The sequence below is a fragment of the Paroedura picta genome, chromosome 16, assembly GCF_049243985.1.
Source record: "Paroedura picta isolate Pp20150507F chromosome 16, Ppicta_v3.0, whole genome shotgun sequence".
NCBI classification, from domain to species: Eukaryota; Metazoa; Chordata; class Lepidosauria; order Squamata; family Gekkonidae; genus Paroedura; species Paroedura picta.
The window spans coordinates 26,941,288-26,957,083 of NC_135384.1; the positions used below are offsets into that span (position 1 = coordinate 26,941,288).

A 15,796-nucleotide genomic window follows, 5' to 3' on the forward strand; every position below is an offset into this window, starting at 1 on the left:
TGATTTATTTCCCAGGATTTATTTCCCAGGAACCCGGCTCATGGCGGGATACAATATCATCAGTCCATAATGGAGGAAGGGAAAGGTGAGTATACAGGCATCGTGAGAATTGTAGGACGGGGGAGAGATGGGAAAATTCAAACTTTTCCACCCACACAGCAGCCATCTAGACTTTCCTACAATTTCCCCCAAAACTTTGGGGCAGAGCAGATTTGAGAAAGGTCAGGCAGAAGCCAGAGATAACCCTGAAGGGTGCATGAATGCACCATGGTTCTGTGGGATACCAGGAGAGGAAGAAACACAGTTCCATACAGCAATGAACTCAGGGCAAATAACCCGTGCGTAAACACTCAAAGAGAAAATAAGAGAGAGAAAGAGAGAGAGAATTTGAACACAGATATCTTCAGGTCCTAGCCTCACATTCTAATACTGGCAGTCTTTAAGCAGCAGCTGGGCAGATCCTTCTTCTGGATCCTTGAGGCAGATCCTGCACTGAGCAGGGGGTGGGACTAGATGGCCTGCATGGCCCCTTCCCACTCTAGGATTCTGAGAGTTCAGTTCAGCAGTGGGATGGGCTGCCTAAGGAGGTGGGGAGCTCCCCCTCACTGGGGGTCTTCAAGCAACGGCTGGACAGATCCTTATCCTGGATGCTTGAGGCTGATCCTGCACTGAGCAGGGGGTTGGGCTAGATGGCCTGCATGGCCCCTTCCCACTCTAGGATTCTGAGAGTTCAGTTCAGCAGTGGGATGGGCTGCCTAAGGAGGTGGGGAGCTCCCCCTCACTGGGGGTCTCCAAGCAGCGGCTGGACAGATCCTTATCCTGGATGCTTGAGGCTGATCCTGCACTGAGCAGGGGGTTGGACTAGATGGCCTGCAGGGCCCCTTCCCACTCTAGGGTTCCATGATTCCATTCCACCCTCCTCTCACTCTGGATCAGTCTGTCTCCGCCCTGACTGGGAGCAGAAAGGGGAAGAAAGGCGGGACACTCACACCGCAGCGATCTTGATGAACTTCTTGAGCAGGTGGGCCCGCTTCCCCAGCGACTCGCACAGCAGCACCTCGGTGGCCACCCAGTGCTGGACTTCGCTGCAACGCTGCAGCAGCAGCTCCAGATTAGCCGTCTCCCGCCGGCCGCGTTCCCCGTGGAAGACGTAGTCCACAAATTCCAACTGCCCACCAGGGTGGGGGACAAAGAGGGTGGGAAAAAAATATTTTAAAATACATAAACAAATAAATTTGAAATAGATACACACAGTTAAGTGCAGAGGTTAAGGATTAACCTGCCCTCTCCCTTCCTAGTGTGTCTCTGATCAAAATCCCGGCCACACGACCTGATATTAACTCTTTAAAGGGGAGCGGATTTTCATCAAGTTTAGGTCCTGCGAATCAAGTTTTGATAAGACACTTGGGAAATCAATAAATAGATCTCCCACGTATTTTTCAGTGGTAAATATCTTCCATGGGGGTCAGAGAGAATTCTTCCTCGTTCCCTGTTTTTCCCCTTCTTCCTAAACAGCAAAAAATTTCAAATTCCCATATCAGGAAGAAGACAGATCTTGCGAACTGTTTCCTTCCAATCACCATGCACGGAGGATCTCTCACCTCGTGGACGCAGCGGAACAATTCCCAGTGGAAGGCCGTGAGGTGATTCGCCACGTCCTCAGCTTCAACCCGGTGGATCTCCGTGTCGCCCGGCGACACCTGGATTTCATCGGGGAGAGGGACCTGGGTAGAAGTCCAAGGGGTCGGGGTGGAGGAAATTCCATCAGGTGTTAGAACCAGAAGGAAAAGAAAGGTGGGGGGTATTTTAAGGAGATCTGAAGAAAAGGACATTCTTTCTGGAAAGCCACGCTATGCCGATACCAAGGGCGTGGATGGCTACAGGAATGAGTACAGCAGTTTGGAAAAACCCACAACTGGCTGGCTCAGGACTAGCTGTGAGCAACACATGAGCACAGTGGGGTAAGGGAGGGTTTACTCACCAGTGACGGAAAAGTATCCTTGGTGCAGGCAAAGAGATGGCTGTTGATTCCTAGGGTGGTGAAAACACACTCTTCATTTGGCTGCAGGACGGATTTCTCTAGGGATGAAGGAGACAGTCACCATTCAGTGACTTGTTCGGAAAGGTGGGAACAGCACTTCAGGTGGCAGGTTCAAAGTTTAACTTATTTGAAATAGCTGGAGCGAATGCCCCTTTCCACCGTGCATCTGCCCATTCCTTATGGCAGAACACATCTGGAATCTCGTAGGTCAAGGAGTAAACCAGAAAAGGTTGAAGAGCAGATACAATCTAATACAACAAAGCATGCAATTCTACGAGAACAATAACCTTTTTAAAACACACACGCAATATTTATATCTTGCGTTCAGAGGGATCGCAATTGATGGGGTTGCTACTGCTCCCCCAGGCCTTAGCTCCGTGCTCCTTTTCTCTGGTTTCAAGTAAGTAAGCCAAGCTGCGTTCCCTGGTCCTGTGCCTCTAGCTGCTACCGCCCAGTTGCACATGCATTAAAGCTGCTGACATAATTCCTGCTACTTGATATCCTGGAAAAGCTTTACCCACCAGAACCTTCTGAGGCTGGTTGCAGATGGAGAAATGAGGATTCCAACCCCTTTCTCCAGGTTAGACTCTGCTGCTCTTAATCAGAGGTGGTTTATCCCAGTGGCACATGGAGAACATGCTACAGCCCCCCAGGTTCCAGGGCCCGCACGGAGCCGTATGGTTAGGGGGCTTTCACACAGTGATTGCTATTGGGGGGAGGGGGTCTTCATACTTATGTGGTTTGTGGACTTCAAGAACGAAACCAGGAACCTGTCAGTCGCTTCCAAATCCCCATTACCTCCTGACGATGCCACGGCCACCAAGATGAGGGCCTCTTCCCGCGTGGGCTGCTCGTCCGAATACTGGAGCTTCTCCGTCACGGAGGCGAGGATGTCCTGCACGGAGGCCGAGAGCCGGCTGCGAATGGTGACGTAGGAGTGGTCGGGCATGTAGACGCGGCAGAAGACTAGGGAGACAGAGAGAGCCCAAAGGTTGACATCTGTGGCTGGCGCAAAACAGCACCAGTGGGGTCTGGCCCTAGCGCCAGTGGCTCCAGGGCTTCGGCAAGGGTGGGAGACTGCAGGCAATTCAGACCACACTGAAATATGGCCAGTTGCCACGCCTTGTGGGACGGGGTTCAGTCATGGATGGGGCCAGTGAGGTTTGTAGCTTTGGCGTGCTTCCAGGGTGAATACCAGTCTGAATACCAATTTTATGCCAGGGAGGCAGAAGTGCATTTTTCTTTTAAAATAGATTTTACTTATTCAAACAAAGGAGAAAACATGGCAAGAAAGGAGAAAACTACTACACGTTTCATTGGTAATTCAATGTGAATTTTTAAAATCTTCTGACTACGCTGGAATTTTGTGCATATTGTGTGTCTGTTTTGTACTTCCTTGCAATGGACTAAAGGCTACGAGGAATAAAATTGATGCTTGCTCAATTGACCTGTTTTGTTTACAAAACTATGCATATGAACATTACAGACCCTGGGCTAGGAAGTAAAGTGCTTGCTTGCTTGACCTGTTTTGTTCACAAAACTATGCATATGAACATTAAGCTGCTGAACCGCATTATGCCTTATACCTTTTCAAAAATACTCATTTTTCCCCCTTGAGTTTATATTTCTATCGTTTAGAAACAATCTGCATAAACCAATTTGAATTCTTTCCATTCCAGTTCATCAATCCTGCGTTGAGCAGGGGGTTGGACTAGATGGCCTGTATGGCCCCTTCCAACTCTATGATTCTATGATTCTATATTCTAATCCTGGACTCCATTTTCTATTAAAATCTGATACTGATCTGCTTTGCATTAAATATGTAAGTTTTTCTGATGACACATCTGCCATCGTTTTATTTGTCCAATCACAGGCGTGCTTTTTATCACTCCTAGTTGTTGAGAAGCAGGCAGACTCCAATCACCAATTCAGCTAGTGACCATCATGAGCACCTAACCTTTCGAGCTGGACTACTATAATGCATATTACGTGGGGCTGCCCTTGATGACCTTTTGAAATCTTCAGCTAAGGCATAAAAATGCAGCTGCCCAACTTCTACGAAGACGGAAAATATGGCGAGCATATAGTGCCAGAACTCTGATTTCAGTATTTGCTCACTGTTGGCTCTTCCGCCATCAGAGCTGGAAGCTCACGACTGCTTTTCCAACCCAATTCGAGATGCTGGCCTTAAACAGCATACACCTGGCATGCTTCCATCCTTCTGTTCCACCATGACCTTTAAGATAAATCGGGCCTGCTATCTTAGAAGTATACCATCTGGGTCTCAGATCAAACGCCTAAGGCCTTCCAAGGGAATATGCCTGGCAGCAAAACAAACAAACCAAAAAAACAGAAACTGGGTAGGCTGAATGTTACAAACATGTAACACGCCCTCTAAAGCTGAGCTCTGTATGTCTTCCAGAAACAGCACATAAAGTTTTTATTGCAACAGACTTCTGCCGCACCAGTAGGCTCAGAATGAAATGGCTAACGGTGGTGTTACCTGCACCAAACGGTGGTGTTACCTGCACCAAACCTGCACCAAACGGTGGTGTTACCTGCATGGAGGGAATGGGCTACAGTCCAACTGTTCAAGCATGTATTTAGTGCCAAAATGAAACTGAACCAGAGATGCTGGCCAGAGTTTCAGAATTACACTCAGACACACAGTTGGAAGATGACTTCCAAAGATACGTAAACCTTTCCAGTGAATTTGAAAGCAGTTACATCTCACCAGCAGCTTGCCAAATTCTACAAACAAGGGAGGCGGTTACTTCTCCACCACCATCTGTACCTCTGCAAGGAAGCTTGACTAGCGATTAATTGGAAATCTCCTAAGAAAAGCCCCAGATCTTGTTTGAAATGTTTCTAAGATGGGGCAAAGTGCCTTTTCTTTACTAAATCAAAAAGGCCGGGCCTTACAGACCCTGGGCTAGGAAGTAAAGTGTTGCTTGCTCCCAAACTCAAGCTGAGCCTTAAAATATCTCGTTTTAAAAAAATTAACAGCTGTCATTTCATACTTCCCAATATTAAATCTCATTTCCAGTTTCTGGAGGCTTCTCTTATCTATCTTATCAAGCATCTTATGGATCTCTCTTATCGAGCATTTACAGATGAATATATCTGAAAAAGAAAATAAAGCTTTTCCCCTCTTTGCATGCTTGAAAGGCAATCTCAGTGGGAAATCCACCTGCCCCATTACTCGCCCCATTAATACTTACTCTCATCCGACCCGCGGAAAGCGACCCGTGTCTGAAGGCAAGAATCTATGCGCCGGAAATGCCGGAAAAGAGGTTTGACTTGTTTACTAGGGGGCTGGCTTTCCTCCGTCACCCTGAAGCCAGACAGAAAGATGCAAAAGTCAGAAGGGGGAAGGGGACCCAAAACACACAGATCCTGTCGTGAACCACTTGCAGTGGAACAAGAAGCTGATAACTTTAGGATGCTTATGGCTTTAGGATGCTTTAGGATGCTTTGGGCTGATCCTGCGTTGAGCAGGGGGTTGGACTAGATGGCCTGTATGGCCCCTTCCAACTCTATGATTCTATGATTCTATGCATTGAGCAGGGGGTTGGACTAGATGGCCTGTATGGCCCCTTCCAACTCTATGATTCTATGATTCTATGATTCTATAACCCTTCTGAGAAGGATTTGGGCTTCCCCAAAAGGAGGGACTGCAGCACAGAGGGTGTAATCTGGGCACTTCTCAGAGGAGAAGTGCCATGCAAGAACATACAGTCTTGTTCCCTCCGCTTACTTGAGCTCCACCGTCTCCACAAGTTGATGCAGCTTCAGGATTTCATCTTCCAGTTTGTGGTAGAGGGAGGAGTCTTTCATGATCAACAAATACAGATCCTAGTAGGAAAGAGAGAGAAAAGGGGGTTCAGGGGATGGTGTCCTGATGCCCGAGCAGAAGGAGACTTTTCGCTCATCCCTGCACGACACCAAACATTAACCTGCCACCCTTGGAAAGCCCGTTGGCATTTTTTAGGGTAACAGCTGCAAATAACGCCAGAGCCAGCTTGGTGTAGAGGTTAGGAGTGCGGACTTCTAATCTGGAGAGCCGGGATTGATTCCGCGCTCCCCCACATGCAGCCAGCTGGGTGACCTCGAGCTAGTCACAGTCTTGTTAGGACTGTTCTCACAGAGCAGTCCTGTCAGAGCTCTCTCTCAACCTCACCTCCCTCACAGGGTGTCTGTTGTGGGGAGAGGAAAGGGAAGGCGATTGTAAGCCGCTTTGAGACTCCTTCGGGGAGAGAAAAATGGCATAGAAGAACCAACTCTTCTTCTTCTTCTTCTTATGTACTGGCTGCCTTAGTTGCTTCAAAAAACATGCAAGTTTCTAGATCTCATGGGATTGACGGTTAGGACAGCCGTACCGTACCTTGATGACTTTGCCTGCTTTCTCCTCTTCCTGCAAGATCCCTTTGTACGTCTCAAGGAAATGCAGCAAGATAACCAATACAGCCCGCTTCCGATGCATGGCCTCGCCTTCCTTCCAACACGAGGGTGAAGGGATTGTCGACGCCGTCATGAAGGTGGCGACGAAGAAGTCAAGGGCAAATCGTTAAATGATAACGTTTTGCAGAGTCCTAGTGGTCTGCACTGGGTATATTTTACACGTTCTCGCACCACTTCCCCAACTGGAATTTGGAATCTTGAATTAATTCAGTCTCTCTAAGAATCCCAGTTCCCTTCTGCGGTGTGGTTCCAGTTCTCCGACATGGGCCAAGGAGATCAAGGTTTATATCTCCTGTATCCAGCCGCCACGCTCCCTGGCCAACAGTTGGGACAGCCACACGCTCCGCAGGATCGTTGTAAGGATAATGCTGGGGGTGGGGCGAGGACATCATTACCTGAACTCTGTCTCTGTACAAAACACAGGTTTAGCTGCAGGGCTTTGCTGCCTCCTATCAAGGGCTCACCTGTCCTGAACTAGCTTGGTGGTTGTCCTTCCATATGCAACGTCGTCCTACAAGCTGACCTCCAAATACTGGATTAGGTAAACCGGTAGCAAAAGGGGGGAGTTATTCTGAAAAGGGTAGACTGGATTAGAATCTGCCTAGACTCAGGGGGCTGGAAGGGTCCGGAAAGCAATCAAATGTGCAAGGGGGAATGAGTTCCGTATCAGCCGTAAAGAGGACAATACTAGGCCTATTCTGCACACAATAGATAATGCACTTTCAATGCACTTTAGAAGTAGATTTTCCGGTACTGCACAGGAAACTCCAGCTGCCGAAGCACATTGAAAGTGCATTATCCTGTGTGTGCAGACGAGGCCCTAGTTTTCGATAGCTTTGCTCGGTCGGAATAATGTATTTGGTTTCTTCTAGCCCCAGGGAAGGGCAAGGAGCTAAGGGAAGCAATGAAAAGCATTCCAGTGGGAGCTCCTTTTCTGCTTTCCAGGTTTCACCGAGCATTTCACCTGTCACGTCCACCGTCACAACCTCCTGGCCTTAAAGAGAAAGCCCACGCGGAGAGATTCTCCCGGCGTGAAATGCACTGTCCATTCTCCTCTCGCAACAGGCCGGATGTGACGCCGCAGGATTCAGAGTTTTGCGCCACAGGAGTGCAGACATGTGGGAGGGGCAGAGCTTCCCCTCTGAGTAGACAGGACAGAGTGGCATGCTGCCCCCCCCCTGCCCCCGGCCCTGCCATTCTGAAGCCGGCTTTCCCAACCCCACACGGAAAGGATATTGCTGATGGAGTTGGTGAAGGAATTGCTCGGTGGGCAGGAAGAGTGAGTGGGTGAGGACGATGTCATCTAGGAGCAGGTCTAAAAGAAGAAAAAGCGGGAGGGAGAGATTGTTTATTTTGTTTATTTTATTATATTTATAGGCCACCCGACCCTCACGGCACTGGAACTGTCTCAGTATCGCACGACATCTTGAATTGAATGCATAACGTTTTTTAAGCAGTAAATAAACAGTAAGAACTGACGCAACCTTTCATAATATCGTAATTGAAAGCAGAGGTAGTCAACCTGTGGTCCTCCAGATGTCCATGGACTACAATTCCCAGGAGCCCCTGCCAGCAACGCTGGCAGGGGCTCCTGGGAATTGTAGTCCATGGACATCTGGAGGACCACAGGTTGACTACCCCTGATCTAAAGCATTTGTGTTGTCACTTCACTTCGGTGCTCACAGTGGGACTCAGCTGCGCTGTTGCTTTGAATTCCCCTTATGCAGTTGGTAGTGGGAGGGGGCTCTGGTTGGTGGTGGATCACTTGCCTGGAGTGATCCACCAGCTGTCCCACCTGAACCGCAATAAGGACAGGAGATCAGCAACTTGCCTCGAGGGCCACAGAACCAAACCCGGGAACGCTCTCGTCACACACGCGGAAACAAAACTCCTCGCAACTAAGTTTTGAAGGCTGCCCTCTCCTGCATGCCTGCAGAAACCGGGAGGCAGAGCCACTGAACTTTGCCTTCCACAACAGGGCAGCGAGGACCCCGTTACGGCTTCTTTGCCCGGACCTGATCCGAGCCCAGGTGCCTTTGAACCCAGACTTATTTTCACGAGGAAAGTAAAAAACACGTCAAACGTCTACGAACGGGCATAGAGACAGCCTTCGCAGCCCCTTGTCAGCTGCAACGTATTTCTCACGAGGGACAACAGCAGATAATGTCAAAACTGCAAAACCATCGAGGATGGAGGGCAGGAATGAAAGGCACTTGCCTTTCAGGGGCTATCGGATTTCTGCTTTGTTTTACTACAACAGACTGAGACGGGTACCTCTCTGGTACAAGCCCTCCCTGACATGCCTCTGATGCATTATGCATAACCCTAGCAAATCGTCTCAACAGGGAGAGCAAATTTGTCCTGGAAGTACTTTAAAAGGAGGTGTATACATTTAAATAAGTTTTTTCCTCAGTCAGGGTTTCTCATTCTGTTCCCTCAGGGAATGCCATATATTTCCCATATATATATATATTCACGCACGCATCACACTTCATCACAACCCCATGCCCACCTGGTTCAGCCAAAACACACCAATCTGCCGCCACTGGAGAACAGAAAACTATTTTTAAAGGATGAGAAATATGGCCAGCTTCTGCCAAGGAGCGAGGAAAGAGGGACCCCACCCAGGAGGCACCCAGAACCACGTGTCTCAGACGCTCGGATCTGTGGTTTGCAACTCCCCTATCCAGAAAGGCGGCCCTGCCTTTTTTTACTGATCTGTGTAATTTAAAAACACATCCTGAAATGCTAAACCCAAAAAAACACGCTGCCAAGTGCACATGTACAGACATGAGCTTGTATCATAAAGGACCCAACTGAACGTGACGGGAGAGACCGAAAGAGCATCTCCCAACAAGTCTGAGTTTGTTTTCTTCAGTTTTGCTTTAAATGTAGACACAGAGGAGTTTCCAGTTTGATCAAAACAGCGGGCGGAAAGGAGAAAGGGTGTTTCACCCTTGATCAGCCCCCCACCCACCCGGTACCATCTGGAGAAAAGTGGCTGAGGGGAAATTTTAAGGTAGACAATGAGGGATGCCAGCCTCCAGGTGGGGCCTGGAGATGCCTTGAAATTAGAGCTTGTCTCCAGACTACAGAGATCAGTGGCCCAGGAGAAAGCGGATACTTTGGAGAGGGGACTCTGTGGCATTTACCCCGCTGAGGTCCCTGTCAGCCCCAGGCACCATCCCCAAATCCCCAGGGCTTTCCCAACCCCCTCTCCCCCCCCCCCCATGAACCACTTATGGAGTCTGATTGAGAGGATCTTTCCTCCCTTCACCCGGGCATGAGCCGGAACTAAAGAGATACTACGTGCGGAAAAAGACGTCTAATGCTCTCACCGTTTCAGAATGAAGCCTGTCGCCTGATTTAATTAATTATATGCTGATATGACCATAGAATCAGTTCATTATACAAATGACACCTGTCCTCATAGGGATGAATCAGCATTAATCGGTGCAAACAGATCCTTCACGGAACAAATCTGCATGAACCGGGATTGGAAAAACGCCCTTTGTTTGACTTGCAATAACCTACCAATTAGGTCAACTAAGTTAACATCCTCCAGGTGGGGCCTGGAGGGCCCCAGAATTACAACTGATGTTCAGGCTACAGAGAGAAGTTCCCCTGGGGAAAATGGCTGCTTCGGAGGGCAGGTTCTGTGACAGGGGTGGCCAAAGTGTGGTTCGCCAGATGCCCATGGACTACAATTCCCATGAGCCCCTGCCATGCTGGCAGGGGCTCATGGGAATTGTAGTCCATGGATATCTGGAAAGCCACACCTACTGAGATCCCTTCCTTCTCCTCCCCTCCTCAAACCCCATCTTCTTCTGGCTCTACCCTAGGGATGCTCAGGCTCCAACCCCAAATCTCCCAACCTAGATCTGGTCACCCTATTTCCCCCACCCTGCACTGGGAGCCAAGGAAGACTTGGCAGCCCTAACATCAGCCCACAGGGAACGGGTCTCTTGTCCCCCTTCCCCTGCTGCTTCCCTGTGGAGGGAGAAATAGCAAATTTGGGCGCATTAAAATAACCACCCAAACCACGAGGAGACACTCCCTGCAGAGAACGCTCCCCATGTCAAATTTGGCCCTCAATCAAACAATGAGCGTGTCGGCTACGCACACAGAACCGCAATCCCTCTGCGAACGTTTCATAATATCCCCCCAAGCGTCCGTTCCCGTTAATAGGAAGCCTTGGGTGCCACTCCCTCGAGATCACCAAATCAAAAGCTCCATTTAGGCTTCATACCTCCCGCCCCCCTTCAGCGCCATGCTGATGGACAAAAGACAGCCATGGCTCCGTTCTTAACTTGAAAGGGGAACCCTGCCTGTAATGGAGTTATTTCTGTGGCGAGATGTGAATCACAGGGTTTTAACTGCTCGTTCCTTAAACTGGCTCAGGGGGAAAGCACTGATCATAACGGAACAGGAAGTTTTGCGTCATTTCTTTGATCGGCTTCTCCCCGGAATGCTGATTCTATTGATGCTTTTGACACCATTGTCGTACAAATGGGCTAATATCACAGGCGGACGTTACCAGAAGCAGAGTTAATGGGTTGAAATCCTGTGGTAAATCCCTACTGAGGGACCAGGTTACCGTCAGGGAGTCAGGACGTCCTCCTTTCCACCACAGCTGTAAATTCCTGCTGAAACAGCTGGAGGGAGACACCAGTGGCCATCTCCTCCCAGCAGAAGAAATTTCTCGCAGGATCCAACCCTAGGCATAAGGGAAGTCTCGACCGTAATATTTGCTTCACTCCCACAAAAGCACTGTTTTCTGTCTTTTTGATGGAAGATGATTAGTCGTCCGAAGCTCAGCCCTTCAAAGACGGAAGTCCTGTGGCTAGGCAGAAAGGGTCTAAGGGACGAAGAGCCACTATCCAACCTGGACGGAGTCCAACTTTCGGTGACTCACAGAATCATACAGCTGGAAGGGACCGCCAGGGGAGGCATATAAATAACATACTTATTTATTATTATTGATCACGTTTATTTATTATTATTTATTTCTGGATGGGAGGTCAGGACTACGCTCCCTGTGTCCGCTCCTTCTGTGGCTGGTCTTATTTTATTGTTTCCTTCACTGATTCTCCTAAAGCAGCTGACATCACTCTCCTCTCCGCCATGGTATCATCCCCACAGCCCTGCGAGGTAGGCTAGGCTACTTGTGCATGACTGCCCGAAAGTCACCCAGAGCGGAGATTCAAACCAGAGTCTCACAGTCCTCAGGCTAACGGTCTAACCACTCGCTCATAACTGTGGCCACACTGCCCTGGATATGGCCCAGAGCTACCTTTTGCTGTGCAAGGAGGACCGTGGCTGCAAGGCTCCATTTTATTCACTTAGAGCAGGGGTAGTCAAACTGCGGCCCTCCAGATGTCCACGGACTACAATTCCCAGGAGCCCCTGCCACCTGGCAGTTCATCTAGAGCAGGGGTAGTCAAACTGCGGCCCTCCAGATGTCCATGGACTACAATTCCCAGAAGCCCCTGCCAGCATTCGCTGGCAGGGGCTCCTGGGAGTTGTAGTCCATGGACGTCTGGAGGGCCGCAGTTTGACTACCCCTGACTTAGAGGCAAGAATGGTCAGGCTAAAAGAGCCGATTCAGAAAGCTTTGGGTATCAGACATAGTCCAAAAGGTGTGGAGTCAGTCTCATCCGAGAGGCTCTTTGGATGTCACAGGAGTTATGCAAGTAGTCTGCAAAAAGAAAGTAGGCTCTTTCTTTTTGCACCCTGGCACAACAGAGACAAAAGAACATGACAATACCGGGCCAGTGGCTAATCCTCACAAAGACCCTGCATTGTTTCACCTGTCTCTTCCTAGTGAAGCAATCCTCCTGTCTTAAAACGCTGTGACATCAAAATCTCATTAAGAGGGAGTCTGCCACACCTGGACAACCCTCCCAGCCAAAATGCAGATGGGGCAAACACCTAGGACCTGCCTGGAGCCTTATGTGAGCTCCAGAGCTTCCCCCATAAGCCCTTTAAGGTTCCTTTATCAAAATCTGGTTCGCCTGTTAATGAACTCTCCGTTTCGTTGACATTGCCGAATTAATCCCATCAGACATTGTCACAGGGCTTCTGTGCCCTGCCCCTAGCCCCCGAGGTACAACATTTGCTATAAAAAGAGAAAAGAGACAAGCCTTCTCTGTTCTCATGTTTCGGTCTTCCTTCCACAAAACCCAGCCTGCTGGCTGGCTGCTTCTCCTTCAGGACTCCCCTCTACTATAAATTGCCTTCGACCCAAACTTAACCCTCTATCGCACCCAATCACCTCTTGGTTTTTGTCTGTGTTGTGCGTGTGTGCTTAGCTAAAATTGTGTGCGTGTTGTTAGGGACCTTTTCATTTGTTTTAAACAAAAATTGCCCGTGCCTACGTTTTCTGCCCAGATACTCTCTTCATATACACTGGAGGAGCTTTCTCACTCCTTGCTCCTCGCGCATAGAATTGCTAATCCCCCCATCATCAATACAGGAGACAGGTCTATTTCGGGCTACAGTTTCCCCTGGGAAGGGAGAGGGCATCACCACTCCCTTCCTCTGCCTTGTGACAGAGGAGCCGTCTCCCTGGCAGGCCAACCTGGCCATACAAAAGAGACGTGGGGATCTCTTCCTCCTCTCTGCTCCAACCCACACGCAGGGAATCCAGACGTGAAATGTGAAGTCACAACACTCCACCGCCCCTCCCCTCCCTCCCCGCGCACAGCGGCAGCCACTGAGGCGGAATGAGGACAAGGGAAGGGAGCTCTTGGGTGTGATTCTGTCATGTCACGCATTCTGTTTTTCTGCACACTGCTGGAGACGCGAGGAAGGAGAAGACAGGGAGCTGCTGCTTATGCCATGTAGCATCTCCTTCTAAGTTCAACCGGATAATATTCCCATTCCTGCTACTGGAGATTTTTGGGGAGAGCGACTGTGTTGGGATTGAATCAGGAGAGGATTTCCTGGGCGTACGGAAAGTCCCCGGTTCAACCCTCCAGTTAACAGGATCCGACAGCAGGTGATGTAAAAGATCTGTGAGCAGCTGCCAGACTGAGTAGATCAGGGGTGAGCAAACTGTGGTCCTCCAGACGTCCATAGACTACAATTCCCATAAGCCCCTGCCAGCGAACAGACAGACAGACAGTGCAGGGGTGGCCAAACTGTGGCTGTCCAGATGTCCATTGACTACAATTACCATGAGCACCTGCTGTGCTGGCACATGGGAATTGTAGTCCATGGACATCTGGAGGGCCATAGTTTGCCCACCTCTGGAGTAGACAATATAGACTTTGATGGAGTCTGATTAATTCTGAGGCCGTTTTGTGGGTCCATGTTCACTCGCCAAACATGGGTTCTGCCACAGAGCTATGGGGCAGTTCGGCGGCTGCTCAGAGAAATCTACAAAATGTGCTTATGCGCTTTTTCACCTCACACCAGCCTGCGGATCACCAGCTCATTGAGGGAGGCAACAGCACAGGCCAGAGACCACCCAACCCTCTCTGAATTAAGCACAGGTTTCCGGTCCTTGTCTTTCCCCTCTTCCCTGCCCCATACAGATTGATCAGTCTGGCATCAGTCTGTCAGTAGCAGCAGGAAACAGTAGGAGTCCAGTAGCATCTTAAAGGCAAGCAAAATTTCTGGCAGGCTTTTGTGACTTGTGAGTGACTCATTAAAGCTCCTAAACTGCAACAATTTTTGCTCATCTTTTAACATGCTTCCAGACTCTTGTTCTTTTCTGCTGCCCCAGTACAGCAGGCATTCTCAACCAGGGTTTTGTAAAACTCTGGGGTTTCTTGACGGCCCTGGGTTTCCTGAATGGGCTGGATTTAATCATACAATCATAGAATCCTAGAGTTGGAAGGGACCTCATGGGTCACCTAGTCCAACCCCGTGCACTATGCAGAACACTCACATCAATTTTAATATATATTTTTTTCAAATGTGTTAAACATTTATTGGGTGATATGACCATCTAAAGTCATGCCAACCCACCCCACCCACCCCCAAACTAGCCAATGATGGGCCTGGAGGGGGTGGGAAGGGGAGGGGCCCCGGGTGGGCGTGTCCACAGCTCTGTTTCCCAACCCTATTCTGCACGATCGCGCCTCTTCTGGGGTTTCTCAACGCCTGAATAATATTTTAGGGGTTTCTCAATGGTAAAAAAGTCGAGAAAGGCTGCAGTGGAGGATAAGGTCCCCGTGAGTCCCTTTCCTTCACTAGCAGGACAGTCCTATTGGAGTCAATTCCACATATGGGGAGGCAGGAGGGCTGGGAAGGAGAAGAGAAAGGAGGTCAAAATTTGTAATTCAACCAGCCGTCAAAAGCCTGCCGGCTCCCTTCAAAGCCAGCCTGCCAGACACCCAGAGCTGTCTGATGGGGAAGGAGGGGAAATAGGGGACAGGAGGAAGCTAATTAGCCACTTTTATTATTACGCCTTTCCAAGGGAGGATTCTAATCGATCCATTCAAATGCCCACAGGCTTCTGTATCAACACAGGAATGCCTCAGGGTCAGCGGGATTAATCATTGAGGAAATCACAGAAGAGGCTTCCAAGCCCAGCTAACCTGCCCTGCTTTCGACCTATCTATGAGTTCCCCAAATACAGAGCAAAGGTATCCAATCTAATGTTTCCAGAAGCTTGGGATATAGCAGCACGCAAGCCGCCACTATAGCTGAAGCGAAATTTTTGCAGTACACCTAACTATTAGCCCTTGTGCATGGGTGGGAGGAGATTTACAGGGGAAATAAAGCGTTAAAGCACTGTAAAACTCTGAACCACACCTTCATGCGCATTACTAGTTGCAAGTCACAAAAAGCACTGGATGTGAATTTCTATCCTTAGCCATTACTATGGCCCTGGTGTGTGCGCATGTTTTATTGTGTGCATGTATGCAGCATTCAGTGCGTGTCCAACTCGGGAAACACTGCGGTTGTAATCAGTAATTTAAACTTTGGGTTCTTTTCATGCTCTCTCTGCAGCCAGGTTTGCTTAGCGCTGCAGTCACCAGCAGGTGCTGTCAACATTTTGGGCGCCCACAAATCACTTTCAAAAAACGAGTGGGATCAGGAGGGGCTTTCTGATTGGCCGTGTGGACTATCCAATTAGACCAAGCTTCCACCTGAAATGTTGACGAGTTCCTGTTATATACAGCCGGACTTTTTGCAGGTTGCTCTGCCTCCTTCATCAGCCGCTTTGTGACTGGGTCTGCTGACAGCTGCGGCCGTTTTGTGGCTGTGGCCAATCCCCTGTATCCGAATTCCAAAGGTGTCTACAAACTCAAAGAGGTTGGGGACGCCTATGTGGATCACTCT

General features: G+C 49.3%; 1 protein-coding gene across 1 annotated transcript in view; it reads right to left on the reverse strand.

The window, feature by feature from the left end:
- RAPGEFL1 (Rap guanine nucleotide exchange factor like 1) overlaps positions 1-15,796 on the reverse strand; it is a 55,429-nt gene that overhangs the window by 22,254 nt on the left and 17,379 nt on the right. The window contains exons 2-9 of the mRNA XM_077314212.1: positions 7,739-7,817; positions 6,426-6,579; positions 5,799-5,896; positions 5,263-5,375; positions 2,840-3,007; positions 1,982-2,079; positions 1,602-1,724; positions 990-1,168 (exon numbers count right to left, since the gene is read on the reverse strand). Of these exons, the coding sequence (XP_077170327.1) occupies positions 990-1,168; positions 1,602-1,724; positions 1,982-2,079; positions 2,840-3,007; positions 5,263-5,375; positions 5,799-5,896; positions 6,426-6,579; positions 7,739-7,817 (1,012 nt within the window). The remainder of the gene's footprint in view (positions 1-989; positions 1,169-1,601; positions 1,725-1,981; positions 2,080-2,839; positions 3,008-5,262; positions 5,376-5,798; positions 5,897-6,425; positions 6,580-7,738; positions 7,818-15,796) is intronic.